Source organism: Heloderma suspectum, chromosome 5 (assembly GCF_057233095.1).
Source record: "Heloderma suspectum isolate Gila_16-S chromosome 5, 16-S_ref, whole genome shotgun sequence".
NCBI classification, from domain to species: domain Eukaryota; kingdom Metazoa; phylum Chordata; class Lepidosauria; order Squamata; family Helodermatidae; genus Heloderma; species Heloderma suspectum.
In genome coordinates, this window is record NC_139462.1 from 51,337,496 (window position 1) to 51,359,577 (window position 22,082).

General features: G+C 44.1%; 1 protein-coding gene across 8 annotated transcripts in view; it reads left to right on the forward strand.

Moving 5' to 3' along the window:
- The window catches only part of JADE1 (jade family PHD finger 1), a 100,703-nt gene that overhangs the window by 21,190 nt on the left and 57,431 nt on the right, over positions 1 to 22,082 (forward strand). For 2 of the 8 annotated variants that reach the window (XM_084856023.1, XM_084856028.1), the window contains exons 1-2: positions 5,651 to 6,181; positions 21,292 to 21,369. In XM_084856023.1, coding sequence (XP_084712149.1) covers positions 21,318 to 21,369 — 52 coding nt within the window. In that variant the 5' untranslated portion in view covers positions 5,651 to 6,181; positions 21,292 to 21,317. The other 6 variants (XM_084856022.1, XM_084856021.1, XM_084856026.1 and 3 more) reach the window with 6 other exon arrangements.

The following is a 22,082-nucleotide window of genomic DNA, read 5'->3' on the forward strand; positions in this document are numbered from 1 at the left end:
TGGAAGTGTCTATTTTGGTGATAAATATAATCAAAGTCAATATATTTACGCCTAATCAACTGGGCAGCCATTGTGGATATTTTAATAGAAAGACAGAATATAAATCTTGATAATAAATAATAAGTGGGGCCTGCAACAAAATGTTACAGTGTGGAGTGCTCCTGCTTAGGATTCCAGACAGCCAGAGATTATGCCTTTTTCCATGATAATCTATTCCATTCCACCTTGTTCTGGTTATCTGTCCCATCTGCCCTCCAACATCCAGTCAGGATTCCATGTCCACTGAGTATTCTCAATCTTCATTGAGCTGGTTTTGGGTTTCCTCCCCCACAATTTTTAATTTTTTTTCTATAGTTCTTTTGCATACTTACTGATACCTCCCTCTTGTGCATGAATTGCTCTGTTTTGGTCACATAGTAATCCACACTCAAAAAATGAGTTTGCTATTACTATATAAGATAAAGAACACTTGCGGCATACTATTTGGTGCATTCTTCTGAAATTAGTAAGCAAGAAAAAAGTAGGATTTTTTTTTTTTAAGTCAAACACAAATTGATCAAGTCTCCATACTTGAATCTGATAATAAAGAACTGGTTTAGGATTTGCAGAGATGAATAAGAGACCTGTTTTCTGCTTTCACGATGAAAATGAAATTGGTTTCTGTATGTGTAACAAGTTTGCAATGTGTGTGGCAAAGGTGTAGGTGTATGATACGCTCGGATAAATTACTTGGCTTATTATAGTGTATAAAGAGCAATGCCTCCTCTGAATCATAGATTCTCGAGACAGCGCAAACATCAGCCCGTGCTTCCTTTTCTCCTTAAGAGGCTCTGTGTGTGTGTGTGTGTGTGTATGTGTGTCTGTATTTTAAGCTCTTCCCAACCTTCTTCATTTGGAGTCGTTCTGGCATCACTGTGTTGAATAAGGTGTGACTTTTTTTGGCACAGGACGTAAAAGGGTTGCCAAAGGGAATGCATTACCCTGTAATTACTGCACCTTAACTGTGCTAGAATATATATACATACATACATACATACATATATATATATATATATATATATATATATATTTTCTCCCCACAGGCAAGCATTTTTTTTTTTCATGTTGAGCTAATGATAAACCTATAGAAACATTCTTCCTTAATTTGGCAAGAGATGCTTTGCAAAGGACACATGCCTGTTTTGCCCTGGCGAAAAATGTAAATTCATTGATTAAGAAAACATGTCTCCTTTGGCCTGCCAATTTTGCATTTACATTCCATATTTTGGAATGCGGGAAATATTGGTGCAGTGATATTCAGGTTGGCAGCAAGCGTGTCCTTACTGGGTTGTTAACAGATGATGGCAACACAGTGCAAAAAATCTCAGGTTTTGGGTTGCCAACTTTTTGACCAACCTCTGCTCCTGTGCCTTTTAACAGAAGCTTGATCTAGAGACCATTGTGGGCAATAATTCTTATCTCTGTACTGTGAAAAGCTTCATCTTGTTAATTTCTGAATATCAAGCTGCTGTTAAAGGCAAAAGAACAGGCCAGGTTTTCTTTCTTTCTTTCTCATTATGTGACAAATCAACAGCAGGGCTCAGTTCAAGAAGAGTTTCCAGACTCAGTGGGCTTGTTCGCACGATCAAACAGCCCATTGTGGCTTATTTAAGCCACCCTGAGTTGTTTGATCATGAATATTCAAAATATTCTTGATTATATTCAAAATGCATAGTAGTATCCATAGCAACCCACTGTGGCTTAAGCCGCAGTGGGTTGCTGCATGTACTGGAAGCCATTTTGAATATTCAAGCTGCGGCGTGTCATACTGTCTGAACCTGGGGACCGTGGGTAATGTTTAACCCTCACATAGCCCACGATACAACAAGACACGGCTTGAATATTCATAAATAGCCTGGCATGTGCCACAGCCCACTGTGGCTTAAATCACAGTGGGCTGTTATGAGTGTGCGAACGGGGGCAAAGCCAGAGCTCAGACTGGGGCTATTAGTGTAGATATATTACTGCTGCTTTCAGACCAACTTCCAGTTAATAAATACCTGTTCATCTTGTCTCCACTACTATTTCCTGGCCTAAAGGGAATATTACAATTAGGCTGCAATCCCAAGCACACATACTAGGGCATAAGCTCAGTGGAACTATCCTCTGAGTAAACATGTTTAGGAGTGTGCTGTTAATATACTTGGATTGTTATTGCCTCGTGAAACGAGCTATTCTTTCAATTCCAGTTTACACTTTTTTTCAGATGCTGCTGCTCTTATTCTACAGGTTATATCACATATATAAACCACACAGTATGGTAATACCTTTATTAGGAGCAACCAAAATGTCACGAAGAGTGCTTCCAGATGAAGCTTTTATAGCACCATTGCCCTGCCTGATTCATGGAATTTTACGTGTCTGTTTGTATGTGTGTTCAGATGTCTTCCACTTGTAATCCTCCCCGTGTTTTTCCACAGCTTCTCTCATTTTTTTTTTTAACCACAGAAAATCCATTAAGGAGAAAAAGATGGAAGAGGGCAAGGCCCTCTCTATCTGGAAGCATCCAAAGTTCTCGACAGCTTGCTCACAACTTTGTGATATTTTGGTTGTCCAAACAAAGGTGTTACCATACAGTGGTTTTGGGATTTTTTTTTCTAATGGGCCAACACAGCTACCTACAATGTGTTAGAGCTTATACAGAAAAACAAGTGAAACAAAATATTGTAGTATGGGGTGCTGCTGTTCAGGATTCCAGCCACTTCATTCTGTTCTCCTTTCCCACTGGTTTTCTCCCTCACCCCACCTTCCCACATAGACACACTGTCCTCATTGGGCTGTTTTTAGCGGGTTCCCTGCCTTAGGATTTTTCTAAGGATTCTTGTACATTTGCAAATCTTGGGGTTCCCCCAGGCCTGTTGATTCCTCCCTCTTGTGCATGGGTGCTGCTGTTTTGGCTACACAAGCAACAGCATGCACAGCTTGAACACTGGAAATAAGGAGAATGATAAAACAGAATGTAAGTGCCCTACTGGTTTGACCTTGCTCTCTCCCATCTATCATATATAAAATAGCCAAATTACTTTCACAGCTAGAAAAATGGGATGGGGAAAGAGATCAAGTTTCATTGCTTAATTTGAAACAGAGCTTCCATACGAAGGGCTCCTAGTGTAAACAATCAAATGGCATTGTAAAAAACTGTTCTGTCTTTTCCTTCCTTAACAGATTTTGTTTACAGGTAAGAAAAAAGATGGAAGAAGTTGTGGGATGAGGCAGTGCAATTGCACAATAAAAGCCTTGTCTGGAAACCCTCCCCCTCCCGCCCCCCACGTTTGCATAGGAACATATGCTGAGTCAGACAATTGGTCCAGTGTTGTTGACATTGACTGACAGCAATTTGGTTTTTCCCTTTTCTTTCCTACCTGAAGATTGCCAGGGTTGGAACCTGTGACATTTTGCATGCGAAACATGTGCTGTACCACTAGGCTATAGAGAGCTCTAAGCAGGGGGCTTTTCTTGAGTATTGGAAGGCTGGTACAAAGAAGGCATTCACTTAAAGACTGTCTTTTCTTAATTCATGGATTTTCTGCAGCAAGACAAAACATGGAAGAAGTGGTGGGAAAACACAGGAGGGTTATGAGTAGAAGATGTTAGGACCCCCCATAAAATTCCATGAATGAGGCAGGGTGATGTCACGATAAAAGCCTCACCTGGACGCACCCTCACTCTCAGTTCCTCATCTGTAAAATGGAAACAATCGCACAGTGTTGATGGGAAAGTACATGAAATATGGACATGTTTGCTCTCTTAAATAACTTTTTGCATTTCCAGTGTTCGTAATTGACTAGAATGTACATGTTTGAAAAATGGCTCTCTTCCATGAACAATATTCCAGACGCATGCAGCGCAAGAGAAGGTCAAAGGTGCATTTGGTACCATGTGTGAAAAGACCTTTTAGGCATGGCCACAGATGTGCTTTCCTGTGGCTCTGGTTCAGAGCTTGAGTGCAAAACTGGAGACTGGCACAGGGGGTTCAAGGCCAACCTTACCATTCTTCCCATTGGACAGGCAGAGTTCAGCACCATGTACTTGTTTGGGGGCCTCTCAGGTGTGCTACGTGAGCGTGTACTACAAGACCTGTAAAGCGCCCCACATAGACATGCCTTCTTGTGACTGGGTAAGGTATAAATCGAAATCACTGACATAACTGATGAAACTTACATTGCTTTCCAAAATAAAGGGGAAAGCAAGACTTCCATGTACATATAAATAATTATGAAATTATAGGGGGAGGCTGGGTGACAGGTATATGTCATCTAGTTCAAAACGCCCCCCCGCCACAGGATCCCCCCCCATCCAAACATTTTAAAAGTATCATCCGATTCATAGTACACCCCAAGCAGAGAACGATATGCCTATGATCTGCCCCTTGATTCTCTACTACTTTTGCGTCTTTGTTTTCCTTCCCCCCAATAAAGATATACATATATTTTTAAAATGAATTTCTTTAGCAAGGCAATGGCGTGTCCTTCTGAAAGCGATCAAGCCATCCGCCCAGGTGGCAGCCAGCGAGCCTTCTTTAAAGCAGTCGACAATTTCGGAAGACGAGAGAGCTGCCTTCCAAGCCTCCCCCCCCCCCCCCCGGTGCCGTCCTTGCGTGAAGCGATCCTTCCTTTCCAAGAAGGCAGGTCCCTCGACACAAACCTCCGGAACCGAGGGAGTCTCCTCCCTGCCAGTGTAAATGGAGCATGACATCTTCAGCTAAGCAGGAGCGCAAAGAGTTAAAGCAGACAGTTTCCAAGTGCAGTAATCTCTCTCTCTCTCTTTCCCTCTCCCTCTCTTTCCTTGCCTCCTCCTCCCCACCCTGTTTCTCTCTTCTCTCTCTCTCGCCCCCACCCCCTTCTAGTTTTGGCAGGGGATTAAAGTAGCTCCCCCCTGTGGCAGCAGTGACCCAGAAATGAGTTTGATTCACAGAGTCCTTCCTCCATAACAAGTAAAAACGTCAGTCAGAGTGAGTCTCTCTCTCTCTTTCTGTATGTGTGTGTATGTGTGTATGTGTGTGTGTGTGAAGGGAGCCACAATCTGCTCCCACTCTCCAGTGCTTGTCTGAACTCATGAGGCAGCACAGACCCCTTCGCGCAGAGAAACTCCAGCCTCACTGGCAACCATCACAGCGGCAACAGCAGCAGGTAACTGTGCCCAGGCAGCTCTTTACGCTCTCCTCCTCTCCGCCCGTCGCCGCAGAACGAGCCGCCTTGCACAGCCATATTTGATGTGTGGTGCTTTTTTTTTTTGTTTTTTTTTTGGGTTGCTTAGCTTTGGAGTTCTCCAGAAGCAGCTAGAGAGCAATTTAATGCCGAAGGTCGCTGCCTAGTGGAAATAATATAGTACGTCATTAATATGGCGCCAAAAGATTTGCTTCTTGATAGGGAGCAAAAAGGGGGAGGCAGTTGAGTTGCAGCTTCGCTATCCCATAAGCAACTTGTACATTGCTGGGGAGGGACGGGGTGGGGGCAAGGGGGAGGAGGAAAATAGGTGATTATTTTGGAGCTTTTGAGAGCCGATCCGAATGGGGGGGGAGGGGAGGAGGAGGGAGTTGTGGGCTGGCTGCATTTTTATGTCGCTGCAGACTTTGCTTTGGGCAAACCAGGAGCGTTTTAAGGTGAACTAGATGAATGAACCCAGTTGTGGAGTGGGGTTTTGGGGGGTTTGTTCTTTTTCTGCCAGCCATGAAGCGCTGTTTTGTGGTGCACCCGTAGACTTTGGCCATAGTTTTCTTTGTCGGTAAGGTGGGTGGGTCGGTGAGGGCGGGCTACCCTAAAGCGCATCCATGCTGGATGCTAGATCAGCCCCACTCGGAAAGTGAAAAGCATTGTAACAACTTGGGAGACAGATGGCAATGGCAGAGCGCAGGTCCTTTTTAGAGAGAGCTCTAGAAAGGGGACGGGGGAGGGGCGGTCAGGGAACCAGGATCTGTCGCCGTGTCACCCACATGTTCAGAGTCCCCGTTGCATTAATTCGAGGGCAGGGTGTGTACGGAGGGAGAGAGAGAGGGGGCAAACAGTTTCCCCCAATAAAATGCATCCCTCCCTGCACAAATCAAGATTTCTCTTCTCATTTGTACGGAAAGCACGGAACGGTCGGTCGGTCAGAAGAAGTCTCTTTATTTTGCAGGCGTGATCGTGAAGTTGGTGCAACGGAGGTATTGTGTGTGGCTGGAGAGGGGCGGGGTTTTTTTGTGGGGGTGGTGGAGGGAGGGGACCTCCGGCAGCAGGAGGGCGCCTGGTTCCGTAAAAAGGAACAAAACAACAGCCGCCGGCCCACTCGGAGCGAACGTTCCTCTCCCCTGTCGGGGGAGCAAGTTGTAAAGACCCTTGGAAAGTGCACGTGTTAGGGAAGTGTGAGCGTATGGATATCATGGAAGCAAGGGGTGTGCGGTGTGTTAGCGGCGGGGCTTGTTGTTCGACTGCTGTTCTGCTGGGTGGCAGCAGACTCTCTCGGTGCTCAACGCTGCTGCTGCTGGCGTGGATGATTAATGCGGGGAAAGGATGGAATGTGGAATGTTGCCCTGGGATTCGAATCCCTTTAGAACAGCCTCATTTGCTACATGCGTTGGCTCCCCCTCCCCCGTCCGGAGGCGGGGCTTTCTGTTGGGCTGCGTTTGGAGGCTAAGAAGCCCGTGCGGGCAAGGCAGGCAGGTGCGCGGCGCCAGCAAAAGACGCCCGAACTTCTCCATTCTTTCAGGGTAACCTCCTCCCCTTTTTGCACTGGGCAGCTTAAATACATGCACGGTTACTGTGGAGCCGCAAGCACTCGCAGGTGGCGGGCGCAAACTTTTCAAAGCGCTCTTCACCCGAGGGAGGCAGGATCTCTGCCCTCAATTTCCCTCCGTGTCAGTAGCCGCACGGAGAGATGCCAGTTTGTTTTTTGAGGACAGCGGTGGGGGCTTTCTTCTGCCTTCCCCCCGCACCGCCGGCAAAAGCTGAGGGTGGGAGACTCGGTTATGTAATAATAGTAGATACGAGACCCGTCGGAAGGTGCTCGGGTGTATCGGAGGCTGTCGCGTAATAATCCCAGATGTGCTCATCGGTGTTCTTAAATAACGCAGCTGGAATAATAGGACAAGGATAGGAGGGTTGCAAAGTATACCCACCCGGTGGTTTTGCAGGGGCGGAAGTAAGGATCGGATCGGGAGATGTGCAGATCTGTTCCCCTTCTCTGCATCAAGGCAAAAAAAGAGGAAAAATGGGTGTAGGTGGTGGTGTTTTCAAATAACCGCATCAATGCCACCTAACGGTCCGTGCTCCGTTCCCCCGCCTCCAGCAGCAGGAGGGGGAGGAGAATCTAGCCGAGGAGATCAAGCCCCCGTGCTGAAATTAAGACAAAGCCGCCCCAGCGCTGCTTCCCTGCTTGCCCATCTCCTTAGGTTTTGTCACTTCCCATCTTCAATTTTTGCAAGATGCTGTAGGAGCCTTTCCGTCTCGATTCCATCCCCCCTCCTGTCATGCACCCTTTGTGGTGGGGATTGGCTGTGTGTGTGTGTGTGTGTGTGTGTGTGTTTTCCCCTCTTCTCTCCAGCGGGTGGGGGCCAGAGGGCGTTTGTTTGTTTGCAACCGCCTGCTGGATGGTTTCCTGTGACAAGAGGTGATACAGTTTCCAGAACTGTCGAGGAGTGGGAGGAGAGAGGCGGGCGGGGGGTGGGGTGAGGTAGGGAGGAGGGCAAGCGGCTCCTCCAAGGCTCGCGGGTGCCGCTCAATCCCCCCTCCTCCTTTCCCTCCCCCCTCCTTTCCCTCCCCAGACATTACAACATGGAGATCAGGGGGAGGGAAGCAGGCAATGAGGAAGGCTGCATGGCTTGCTTCGAGCGACGAGAGGTGGATTTGGGAGAGAGCGAGAGGGAGCTGCGCCGGGAGCACCAAGTTTGATTTGCAACCGGGGCTGAGCGGATTGGTGAAGCAGGGAGGAGAGGGCGGAGCGGAAGAAGCGAGACTGGAGGATGCGACGAGGAGGGCTGGTCAGTTTCAAACGGAGAGACGAGCAGCGGCGATGCGGCTCGGATTGGGCTGGTGCACGGGAAGGTGCCATCCTCGCTCCTCCCCCCAGGTGTAGATCGTTGGCCGCCCTCTGAGTTCCGTGGGGGGGGGATGTGTTATTCTCCTAGCAGTCCCCCCCCCATCGCGATCGAGTCTGCTGCCTTTTGGAGCTTGCCATTCCCGGGCGATTAGATTGCAAAGGCGGTCGACGACTGACTGCTGCCTTGTCTGGATTAGGAACCCCGGTGGGCGGATTCAGGAGACCAGGACTGCTGAACCACTTGAGCAGTTGTTGCCCTCGCAGACCTCATTGCTGAAGGCGGGAACGGATGCAGTGAAATGAACTGGCCTTTTAAGCTCCGCGACAGGATCGCATCCTCATCGTGGGGAAGGGGAGTTAAAAACACAGCTTGAAAGCCAGCCGCCTTCCTTCCTCGAATGGGAGCTTTCCAACTACATCAGGGCTACAGGCCTGATGAAAGTAAATCATGTATATAAATATATCATACTTTCAAAGTTAGCTCTCCAGGATTTCTTGGAATCTTCATTACAGACTAACGTTAAAAAATCCGCTAGGACCTCAAAAAGTGGTGGAGGGGCGGCGGGAGACTGTATTCACAGATGAGTTGTTCTGATGTATTTCCACTGCAATGGGTGATAAGGGGTGATACTCTGCAGAGCAGAGTAGAAAATGGGGTATGAATCATCTTTGGATGCATACTCGGTATCACTTGTCATGGATGACTTAACCTCCATAATTCATTAACCAACTGGATGTATGTACTCAAAAGTAGAGTAGTTAAAGGGTCGGGGTCCCCGCCCCTTTCAGAGTGTGAAGTTTGGATGAAGTTAGGATTCTTGTATGTGTTTAAGGTTGTGGATATATAACCATTAGTTGCTACAGACTGATTGATGTGGAATTCAAGGGCGCAATCTCGAGTGTGTGACCTTAGATTCTCTCTCTGTATCTTTCTTGCCACCAACATTAACAATTTTAAATACAGTTTGTATATAATCTCTTAGAACTGGCAGCTTGTCTGTTGGATTTTTGGATTTAGTCAACAGATACAAAGGGACACCATCCTGATACACAATAAATACAACTTTGAATGAAATAGAATGGTTGTCATAATAGAGACCAAGGCCACTATTTAGCACAGAATCATATTTGCTTCAGTCTATTTGGCTAAGTGCTCATAGATGTGTACTGGAATGTGTGGCCTGTTACTGTAATAAAACTATAATGAAACATCTTTGTACCTCCCTCATGGCATAACTATAGTTTGACTTCATTCCTTTTGAATGCTCACTCTTAAATGTTGTCCAAAGTTGTATGCCCATTCTCCATTTCATATTAGTTTTATATACTAAAATATGCTCTTTTCGAAGAAGATCTTCCACTCTGGGATATTATGCTGCACAAAAAGGTGTGCTTTTTAGTGACAGGATTTTCCCTTCAGCTGCAGATTCCAGTCCAGCTGGGAGCTGGGAGATCTGGGTTCTAGTCCCCACTCGGCCATGGAAGCTCACTGGGTGACTTTGGGCCAGTCACAGACTCTCAGCCCAACCTACCTCACAGGGTTGTTGTTGTGAGGATAAAAGGGAGAGGAGGAGGATAATGTAAGCTGCCTTGGGTTCCTTGCAAGAGGAAAAAAGGCGGGATATAAATGCAACAAATAAATAAATAACACATATGTTTAAAATAAAATAACAAAAACCCCTCTTGCTCACAGCTGCAGATTTCCCTTCTAGCTTCTCTGGTTTCATTCCCAGGGTGCAAAACTATTACACAGAAAAATTCAGCACCCTCTTAGTGCTCACTGCTGCTGCATCATGCTGCTATTTCCTGCAGAAATGGATTCAGGTGACAGCTCCCTCCATGCTCAAGTCGCCAAATAAATCTGATGGGTGAGAGGTAGATTAAGCTAGACACACGTGGCCCAATTCCTCCCTGCTAGAATCCTTGACAGATTCTAAAACCAAAGTAAGTTGGTTGTCCCTTTCATGGTAACTTAGGCGGCAATCCTATGCATGTTTGCACTGAAAAAAGGACTACAACAAGTTGTAAGCCTTTTTTTCCTGGCTAAACATGTATGGGATTGTGCCCTTACCTCTACAAAGGTACAGAATAATGCTCAGTTAGTTTTTTTAATAGATACTCTGCACTGGTGCAGAGTTGCGGGGAAAGATCTACTGAAGTCAAGTGGGTGTAACCGAAGGGCACTTGTGCATACATTACTCTGTGGCTTTAGGGGTATTTCATTTAAATATAGCTCAAAAGTAGGTGGCGCACTTCTTACCACATATACAAAAATGTTTGAAATGATCTCTAGCATAGACGTGCTAATTAGATCCTAGTATAGCTGATATTTCTTCAGTTCATGGACTATTTTGGAGAAAAGCTAATACCTCAGTCTTACTTCAGGGCACGGGCATCGTTAGGGGAAGGCCCACCTGGGCACGGGCCCCGGATCTTTTTTGAGCTGTGCCCTGGATCTTTTGAGCTGTCCTAATTGCCTTTTTTTTTTTTTACATTTTCCCGTTGACTTGCATTGGAAAACACAAACAGCCATAACCGTTTTTGTTTGTATGGTAAATACATGAAATTTGGAGGCTTGGTAGCCCCCATGGAGCTGATTGAATATGCCAAATTTCGGGCTGTTACGACTGAACAACAACAACAAGGTCCAGTGGCTTTTGTGCTAGTCACAGGTAAAATTTGCTACTTTCAAGAAAATCTGTCAGAGCAAAGAGCTATATTTTTTTTTGTGCTTCCACATATGTGCATGGAATTTGGGGACCTGGCAGCCCCCACAGAACTGACTGAGCCTGCCAAATTTCAGACAGGCCTAGTGGCTTTTGTGCTGGCCACCGGTAAAATTTGCTTTTTTCAAGAAAATGTGTCAAAGCAAAGAGCTATAATTTTTGTGTGCTTCCACATATGTACATGGAATTTAGAGAACTGGCAGCCTCTATAGAGATGAATAGCACAAATTTCGGGCTGTTACGACTGAACAACAACAACAACAACAAGGTCCAGTGGCTTTTGTGCTAGCCACAGGTAAAATTTGCTTTTTTCAAGAAAATGTGTCAAAGCAAAGAGCTATAATTTTTGTGTGCATCCACATATGTGCATGGAATTTAGAGAACTGGCAGCCTCTATAGAGATGACTGAACCTACCAAATTCCAGACAGTTAGGTCCAGTGGCTTTTGCGCTAGCCATGCATAAAGTTTCCTTTTCTCAAAGTCTAAAACAAAAAGTAAAAACTGTCAAGTCACCCAGGGGATTAGAGATCCTAATCAGAAGGTGTTTAAGGCGACCGTTAGGAGATCACTATCTCTAATCTCTGGTGTAGAATTTTTTTGAGGTGCAAAAAACCTCTCCCCCCTGCTTTTCTGCTCTTACATGCCCACTCTTGGGAGCTTGCCTGCAATGAAATTTTGAAGAGGGAGAAGGAAGGGAAGAAAGAGCTCCAGGTGAAATACTGGTATTTCACATGGCATCTGATTTTACTGCCCCAAACTGGAAACTTTGGCTTCTGCAGATGTTTAGTAGCTTCAGTACAGCAAAGGATCCAGTCAGCCGCCACAAACTTCTTTCTCCCCCTCCACTTTAATTTCACCTAAATAGCTGTAGGACTCAAATAGTCACAAAGGGTTAAGGACTATGTGGCGTCATGATTGAGAAACTGCTGGGGTTTTTAAATAGGTTCTACAGTTTTAAAAAAGCTAGAAAAAGCCCTCAGCCACCTCACCTCATAAAGTTCATTGAAGTACGTGCAATGCTTGCAAACCCTCCACAGCCTCCTAAATTCCTCTGAAGTACTACCTCTCTGAAAGGAGCCACTTGGCTTAGGGAATTCTCTCTACCCCCCACCCCCGCACACATTTCCAATCACCATTCTTCTCCCCTCCCCTCCCCTCCCCTCCCCTCCCCTCCCCTCCCCTCCTGTCCTGTCCTGTCTTCCTTCCTTCCTTCCTTCCTTCCTTCCTTCCTTCCTTCCTCTTGTTTATTCCACCCAGAGCATATCTTGGGGAATTCTGAAAGAGAATTCTCTTCGGTGGGCAAGAGAAGTTCTGAACTGTATTTGACTTTATATAAACAGACATGAGGGTTCGTTTTTCTCCTTCTCCTCATTCAAGTCTTTGAAAAGAGTGGGTTCACATGGTTGCAGAGAAACAAATCTGGGGCTGTTTTGTTTGTCAGTTGCCATTATCCAGCAATAGGAAGGGCTGTAGCTCAGTGGTAGAGCACATGCTTGGCAGGCAGAAGGTCCCAGGTTCAATCCCCAGCATCTCCAGGTAGGGCTAGGAAGGAATCCTGCCTGAAACTTTGGAGAGCTGTTGCTGCCAGTCAGTGTCAACAATTCTGGGCTAGATAGACCCAGGGTCTGACTCAGTATAAGGCAGCTTCCTATGTTTTTATGAACAGAAAGCGTTATTTTTTTTTTAAAAATAGGAGTTTTTGGTTTGTTTTTTAAGTGGAGGTAAATATTGCTAATTTATGCAATCCTATGTATGCCTACTGAGAAGTCCCATTATGTTTAATGAGGTTTACCCTCAGGAAAGTGTGCATAGGATTCCAGCATAAGTTACTTTTGCAGGCAGGTTTGTACCTTGATGTTCTGCATGTTTACTCAGAAATAAGTCCTGAATTGTGAGCGTGGTACTGCAAGCTTAATACAGTGCCTACCCAGTTCCATCTAATGAATTGACTACCCTTTCAGCCCAGTCCTATGCATGTTTTGTCATTTGTGGGTTTGGGTGTTTTTTGTTTTTTGTCTATCCTTCAGAAACTTCGCAGGTTTCTTGCCTGGGTGACACCTCTAATGACCTGTGTATTTTCATACAAATTTACCCAAAAACTATTGGGAAAGGGGTGAAGGGAAGGAAAAGCAAATCACTCCCTCCTCCAAAATTGGAGAACTCCCCTTCCACATGAACTGCTGCATCTATCCTTCTGAAACTTTGCTGGTTTCTTACTTAGGGACAACTCTAGGCTGTCTGTAATTTCAGAACAATGGTCCACAAGGAACATAGGGAGATAAGTATGTCCTCTTTTGGAGACCTCAAAATGTCAAGGCCACCCTTGCACAAAAAAACTTGTGGCTAGCATTCTGAAATTTGGCAGACGTGATCTCTGACTGGGCAATGAATCCTGAAATTTTTATCCAATTCTTCCAAGGAATTAAAATGTTATTGGCAGTTCCCTTTAAAAGAAAATCAAAATATAAACCCTGCACCTAATTTTCTGACATTGGGCAGGTATAATCCTCTTCTAGGGGGCTACTATGCCTGAAATCATCCAGTTCTCACCAAGAGAAAAAAGTTACATTTTTTTTCTAATTTCCCATGGTAGTCAACAGGAAGCAGAAAGACTCATTTTCTGAACATTGACTCAGGTTTGGGGCTGAGCTGAACTGGTCTGACTACAGACTGGCCAGAGCAGAAGCGGGATGTTTTCCAAATTGCTGAATCGGGGTCTGAGTTGAAGTGGGGTGGGGGGTCAGTGTACACTTCTTATGTATTTATGTATGTATGTAATCTGTACACACACGCAAGCACACTGCATGCACATACCACACACACACACATATTAGACATGCACTTAGACGCATATATATGGGCCTGTGCCCCAGATCTTTTAAGAACCTAGCAATGCCCCTGATTCAGGGTATATATTTGCATTCTCCCTGGGCTGTCTCTGTAGTGGTCCTGTGCAGTTTATTATAGAGGCACCCGTTAACACCGTTATAGTTAATGATCTGTCAGAACTGGAATTATACATCCTGTTTACCCAGGGGTTTAAGGAAGTCATTAAAAGTACTCTGGAAGGAAACACAGGTTGTAAAAACTTTGACCTGGGGATGCACATTTAACGTCCATATAAAAACCTGTTTCTATTCAGCCATTAAAATAATAATTGTAGCCACTTTCAAACTACATTTTTACCAAATGCTGCTGTTCAACCTATATCAAGCTATGCTAGTGTATATCGATACTGCCTTTATATACATATCCTGAGGAAGGGAAAGAGATTGAATTTATTTTATTTTGGAGGGGTTAATTTTACAGGCAATCCCTATATTTCTTTTTAGTGGGAACTAGGTAGTCCCTATCAAATGAAAGAATGGGAGGAAGCCTGTAATGTATCTTAGCACACATGTCTGCTAATACAAGATGAATTTAGGGCGCAATCCAGTGCACATTTAGACAGAAAAGAAGTCCTACAACTCTCAGCATGCCCCATTTTCATTTCATTCATTATTGCATTTATTATATTTCTATACCACCCCATAGTTGAAGCTCTCTGGGTGGTTCACAAAAATTAAAAACCATCTAAAATACATTATATAAAGTATAAAACCATTCACGTAAGGACATAAAACAGATAGTGCATCCAACAACAACATATATCTAAAACAATTCAAAACAGTCAGAGATCATCCAGGTCTTGGTCAAAAGACTCGTTATATGCTGCCAAATGCCTGAGAGAAGAGGGAAGTTTTAACCTGGCGCTGAAAAGATGACATGTTGGCGCAAGGCAGGCCTAGTCAGAGAGATCATTTCAGAAATGGGGGGCAACCACCGAGACAGCCTTCTCCCTTGTTGCTGCCCTCTATGCCTGCCTCAGAGGAGGCTCCTGGAGGAGGACCTTAGATGCAGAGCGTAGCGTATGGGTTGGTTCATGCTGGGAGAGACGTTCCATCAGGTACTGTGGTCCTGAGCCATGTAAGGTTTTCTAAGTCAAAACCAGCACCTTGAATTGGGCTCAGAAATGTACAGGCAGCCAGTGCAAGTGGTCCAGAATCAGTGTTATATGGTCGGACTGTCTTGTCCCCATTATCAGCCTGGCTGCCGCATTTTGCACAAGCTGCAGCTCTGAACTGTCTTCAAAGGCAGCCCCATGCAGAGTGCATTGCAGTAATCTAACGTGAATGTTTCCAGACCATAGACAACTGAAGCCAGGTTATCCCTGTCCAGACAGGGGTGTAGCCAGGACACCAACCGAAGCTGGTAGAAGGCACTCCGTGCCACTAAGGCTACTTGAGCCTCAAGTGACAAAGATGGCTTCGGGAGGACCCCCAAGCTACGAACCTGCCCCAGTCTAAACATACATATGATTGCGCCCGTAATCTTGCAGTATGGACATGGTATACATTGTATACATGGTATACATGGTATATAGCTACATTGGGTTCCTCCCCTCTGCTCTACATTGTACAATACTTACTTCCCAGTCTCTTTCAGGCTACAGAACGTACGGTTTGCAAACATTGCCACTTCACTAATGGTAGCGTTTCCTAGGACATTAATGTGCTCTCCCCAAACATATATTTAGAATACTCATCTCCATTCTGAAAAGTGGTCATGAATACCGTCCTCCGTTCCTTACTTCTTTTTCTTTAACCAGTTGGTGAGTTACAAAAAGATATTTCCCTTCTTATCACTGCTGTTTAGGAATGCAGTGTGAGAGACAGCTGGAAAATGCCTAAGAGCCAGAGTGACTGAAAGTTGATTCCAGAGTTTAGGACAGGGGTGTTGAACCTCAGGCCTGTGGGCCAAACCTGGCCTACCTGCTGTCTCAATCCAACCCTCTGGGGTTCCCCAGGTGGCCCGAACCTTCCTTTGGACCCACCCCCTTTCCCCCAACTGCTGATTGTTTGGCACAGTCCCTCCCCACCCCTTTGTAAAGATTGAAATGCTTTTCCTAAGGCTTAGTTACTGGAGGTAAAGGCTTTAAACTAAAATATGCTGATATTTTTTGTCCTAGGGATGTACGAAAGTCACTTACCTGTTCGCGGATTATGCTGATGCTGGGGGGGAGGCGCTCCGTCCCTCCCCCTGAAATTCTGGCCGGGGGGGGGAGGTGCTCCATCCCTCCCCCCCCCGTATCCTGGCCGGCCGGCTCCGCTCCGCAGGGGTTCTGCGGACCCGCCGGCTGGCTCTGCCAGCGGCCGGACATCCGCCTGCTGGCTAGCAGGTATGCACATGGCGGCGGCCATAGCCACCGCCGTTTGCGTCCCTGCAGTCAGCCGTGATAGGCTACATAAATGTTTACGTAGCCTATCACGGCTGATTAAAAAAAAACAAAAAAACCACGCGTACGCAAATGGCGGCACCCATGGGCGCCGCCATTTGCGTTCCTTATTTTGGCACGTCTTAGTCTACGTAAACATTTACGTAGACTACGGCAAAAATAAGGGGAACGCAAATAGCATAGTGTCTACGCTATTTGCGTTCCCCTTATTTTCGCCGTAGTCTACGTAAATGTTTATGTAGACTAAGACGTGCCAAAATAAGGAATGCAAATGGCGGCGCCCATGGGCGCCGCCATTTGCATGCGTGCTTTTTTTTTTTTTTTTTAATCAGCTGTGATAGGCTACGTAAACATTTACGTAGCCTATCACGGTGTTTTTTAAAATTTAGCCGTGATAGGCTGCGTAAATCTTTACATAGCCTATCACGTTTTTTTTGTTTTTTGTTTAACTTGGAAATGGTGGCGGTGGCAGCCGGTCAGAAGACCGGCTGCTGCCGCCAAACCGCTGCCAGAGCCACCGCCAGAGCCGCCGCCGCCGCCAGGAAGATCCGCCCCAGGTAAGTCCCGTCCTGGGGGCGGGCGTTCCACCACCGATTTCGGGGGTCAAATGCGCTGTCATTTGGCCTCCCCGAGATCTGTGGCGGAACTTTCGTACATCCCTATAATTGGTCCTACCCCTTTTGCCTTTAGCCCTGCCCACCACTGGAATGCAGCCTCTGAGAGAGCTTCTCCAAAATTGAATTTGGCCCTTGGTCTAAGCAGTTTTCTGAAGGTCCAGATATACAGTGTTGATGGGCTCATTCTTACCTACATTATTTATTGACACCCTCAAATTCTAATAGTTTTGCTTTGCAAAATCCTCATTGATTCTTCCTTAGGATAAAATGTTTGGCTAGCTTGCTCTTAAGCGACATTTACTACTTATTATTACTGAGAAAAGGACAAACATTCTTCCATTTATCCATAGGAATAGAATATTAATATTCAGAATATTGGTCAAGTGCATTCTTTTGTCTATATCAGTTAGGATTACCTGATTTTAAAAGAGTGCTGAATACTTAATACTGATTGTCATACATCTATATAGAACAATGACAGTCACTTAGTCTAGAAACCTCTAGTTGTGCAATTCTATGGAGCAGCCATCACAGTTATACAAAGGCTAGGTAATATAGAGAGTAATCTTTTGCATGTCTACTCAGAAGTAATTCAGTTGCGCTTACCACCTGGTGTGCATACGTTTGCAGCCCTAGTTACATAGCAGGCGTGTTTTAAAATTCTTGATTGGCAATCCTGGGGACAAGTGGGACGCCAAGGAAGTAACTGAAATGGTATTTCTTAATATGCCTTGTGTGATTGTGAAAGGTATGGATATGAGCCCGGCAATTTTAACTGACACCTGCAACTATTCGTAGGTGTTATTATGAATGATATTGTTTGATCACTTGTTTAGTTCGTAAATTATCTAACCTGCATATCTGAATTGATATTGTGTCTACATTATACATGGTTGATGGCTCAGCAGAAGCAGCCAAAATTCTTGAAGAGTGCACTATCAAATCTTAACTAATACTTTGCAATTCTACAGTGTCTGACATCTACAAAGGGCTGTGTGAGAGCTGAACTATACATTCAGAAATATGTGGTGTACTTTACTACCACTGCACCACTTCAGATTGCTGGCTACGTTTTGAGAGTTGGATACTCCCATTTAAAAATCCCTGCATATAGAACTAATATACTAAGGAGAAGGTGAGACTTAGACCTTCCGCTTGACATGCTAACTTTCTATAGGTAGGGGTGCTTTTTTTAAAACGTGAGGGACTTGGCATTCACCTCCTTTGTGAATGACATTTTTGATGCTTTTTGTATTTTTCTCATTAGCATCTAATACTTCGGAAACAAAACATTAGTGCTATCTTAGTTAACTGCAGATTTAGGGTGCAAGGTTAACAATGTAAACATTGAAAAGCAAAGAAATTTATAATGAGCAACTGTCATCTGTGATCCATGGCAAACCTTGTTACCATGGTAGGGCAAGGCATTTCTAAAACCTGACTTAAAACAGAAATCCTTCTACAGATATCTCAGGCAGGTTGTAGGAATAACAGAGTGCTTTACTTGATTGAAACTAAAACCATGGAGGCTAATGTAGGATGTGTGCAATGGCTGCTAAAGAAGAAAGGAGTTTTTGACTTTAGGAAGCTGCCTTATACCAAGTCAGATTATTGGTCTACCGAGCCCAGGATTGTCTTCACTGACTGGCAGCGGCTTTCCAGGATTTCAGAGAAGAGTCTTTTCCAGCCCACCCTGGAGATGCCAGGGAGACAACTTGGGACCTTTTGGAAATATGCTCTGCCATTGAGTTATAGCCCTTGAATATCACAGCGTTGCTTCTATTTTAATACAATCATATGTAAATTATTTTAGTGAGGATTGGTAGTCTACAAAGTGTGTATGTGAATGTTTAAAAACTGGAACATACATGCTGTCTGTCAAAAGAAGTGGAGTAGCTGGTTGCTTTATTAATACTAGCTGCAGAATTTGTTTTCTGTACCCCCTGGTTGGAATGTTAATCTACCAATCTATCTATTTTATATCTATCAAGATATAAAATGTCTGTCAATCTTTTTAAAAATGGAGCAGTTCATCTGTAGACTGTTACTCTTCAGTATTTCCCATTTTGCTGCCTCTGAATTGCGCCTCTGAATAGTTGTCTAAGGTGAGGTCATGCTATTATTTGGATCATGTACTCTTGTCTACCCTTACATCTTGAGGGGCATCCAGATTTCTGAATAATCACACTTCCTGATAATAGGAAGTTCTGTTTACTTGGGGCTACATAGTGGCAAACATGAGTATAAGTAAGAGTTACTGATAATGGAACAGTGATTGTTTATAGTAATATGTGCTCCGTGAAGGATGGTGTATGCCATATACCATCCCTCATGGACCACAAATTACTATAAACAACTGTGATTTCAGAGGAGTTGTTTAGTATGTTTGGGCTCAGACCCCACCTCTGCCTTGTACTCAGTCTTTTGAGGAGGTGACTTGTCCTTTGCCATGCCTCACATGGCAGCCATTTTGTGTTGGTGCCTAGGACAGTTTCTCAAAGTGCCAAATGTGTCCACAGCCCCAAAAGGTTGCCTGCTCTTGGTATATGCATTTTATGCGTGTGTTGGGGTCTTACCCATCTTGCTTCTCTCTTACTTTTGTACCTAAGCTTCTTTTTCTGCTAATTTATTGCAATCAGGCATATTTTGTATGTTACTTGGCTGTGTGTCCGTTTTGTACAAGCCAGTGGAGCACCTTATTAGACGTTGCCACTTGTATGAGAATCTAATGAGTTCAGCGTCTGTGCACCAAACTAGAAGCAAATCATCTTGGCAGCTGATTTCTGAAACTGCACCTGGAAGGCACGCCTTGGGATTTTGCTGCTAATGGCTTGGCCAACCCTCGTTGTCACTAGAACTGAAACATGGCAAACTAAGCCTCATGAGATTTGATGCATGTCCTAGACTACTTGTCACTTTAATTCACACTGAACATGCTTTGCTTCACTTGCTGTGTCATGTTGTTTCCGCTTTTTTAGCTCTCTTTTTTTCTTCCTGGTCTTCGAGCACTTGAATTGTCACTGGCTATTCTTATTTTGTAACCAACATTATTTATTGCATAATGTAATGCTGCGCAGCATCAATTCTGCCAGAGGGACCTATTAGGATGGACAGTTTTTCACCTCAAAGGGCTTATTCACATATTCATTTTGAGCATGCTGATCTCAGCACACATTGGACAGATTTAGTGGATTTTTGTCATTTAAACTACCCTTATGAATGCTCTGGCACATGCCCACTTTGAGACTTGTCACAGTCTGGTTCTATTAGCTTTTCAACTGTCTTTTAGAAAATGATAAGTCCTGATCTGGATGTGTGTTGGAGCATTTAAGCCACTAAGCCAACCATGATTCTGATGTTCTCAGCAATTGTCAAGAAGAAGTTGCTTAAGTGCCCTTGTCAAATTCATTGGTAACCAAATATTTATAAAATAGAGAGAGAGCTAGTCTGACCCCAGCAACTCAGACAGAATTCTAGCAATCATAATTCCTAATGCTAAAGGTGCTGTTCATGGATAGGACATTCTACCAAGTATGCTGAAAAGAGCCATATTTTATATGTTGAAATGAGAAATGGATAACAAGGAAGTTTTCTTACTGCAGGCTTGTGTTCTTATGTGCTGTGCTTTTCGTAAATTGCTCATGCTTTGGTCTTACAAATCTCTATCTGCATCGCTCTTGGCTATTTCAGTCGAAGATTGGTACCTGGAACCCCCAGCAGCTGTCAAAATAGATGCAGCAAGTGTGGCCATAAGAAAATATGTGTGCCGAAGTGACTTGTCGTGAGTGCTTCTGACATTTTAACAAATCCTGACCTACAAATTAGAATGATCGAAGGATTCAGGAACAGTTTACACAACAAAAGTACTATTAGGACATTTTTGATATCCCTCAGTTTTATTTTTAATCGCAAAAGGGTGAATCCTTGTATTGTTCTTTCTGCTGTCAAGTGACTTCTTACCATGGAGTGCTACATGGAACAAAGTTACGTGAAAGGCCCATTGTGGATTAGGGCGGTGGCCAACATGAACATAGCATGAAGATTTGCTGTATTTGTGTTCATCTGTGGTCTCATTGCATTGTGGATTATTCGTCCACAATTCAGATTCACATATGCATGTTCCCACCCACCCAGCTGGCTGTAAGATGTTGTTAGATCATTGTGAATCCAGTCTCTATTGGGTTTGAAGTTCCACTTGCAGTACGGAGGGGTATGATGACTTTAATTGTTCTATGTTGTTCTCATACCTCCCACAGCTGTAGAATCTTTTCAGAAACATGTTGGACAATATAAATATTTACAGGCAGCATAGAGGCAAAATACTGGGTCTCTTGAAGTTGCTTTAAAATTGCTAATATCAAAGGCGTACAAAAAATCTATGTACAACAACCTTGGGATGTACGTGGCTTGAGAATGCAGTCAGTTATCCTCGGATCTCCTTTGTGTCCACCCCGTGTGATATGTTTCTAATTAAACATCTCCAGGATATTTATTGCTTATATTCATGCTACTTAATGCCATTTGCTTTCATTTGTGAATGCTCAATCCTGGAATTACCTTTGATACAGAATTTGATGACTGCTGTTGTTGTGAGTTGACTTTTGGTATATTGCTTCACAGGCTGCCTGCTGTTACCCGGGAAGATCATGAAACGAGGTCGACTTCCCAGCAGCAGTGAGGATTCTGATGACAATGGCAGTAAGTGCTCCTTTTTGTTGTGCTTGGATCACACCAGGATTATGAGTTTGTTGAAAACACAATTTTTAATGTGGCACTTTAAATAACAAAGGTGTTTTGCATATCAGCTGGGTAGAGTGTTAATATGAAAAGGCCTTGCTAAAATCAAACAGACTTCCATAGATGAATAGCAGTAAGGCATCCCAAGGCTTTACTACTGATTACACAGCATGAAATAATGCAACTCTACTTTAAAACAAACAAACAAACAAACAAACAAACAAAGTAAAGCTCAATTTTAGTACAAAATGTTCAAGAAAATGTACAGCATCCATTACAAATGTTATCAAATCTTCAGTTTGTAATAAAGAGATCAAAGTTTGATTTGAGGCTGCTTGTTAAGCTAATTTCACTATTTCTGCATGCATGCCATGGATGTAAGTTCATAATACTCCTGTTTTTATGTGAACTCTTTATGTGTAAAGCAAAACCCTTAACACATAGGAAAAATGATCTAGTGTTTTTCTTTTGATACTACTACTATGGAGTACTAACATTCAACAGAGGGAGAGTGATATAAGATGCTATTTCCCAAATGGGAGAGCTTTGGTGGATGGCTCACAAAAGTGGCAGTAATGAGATCATGATGCAAAGATTGCTGGAGACAGTGGCTTTTGCCTCAAATAGTGGGAAGTTTTGGAAGTCAACATTTCCTGCTGAATATTTCTTGATTT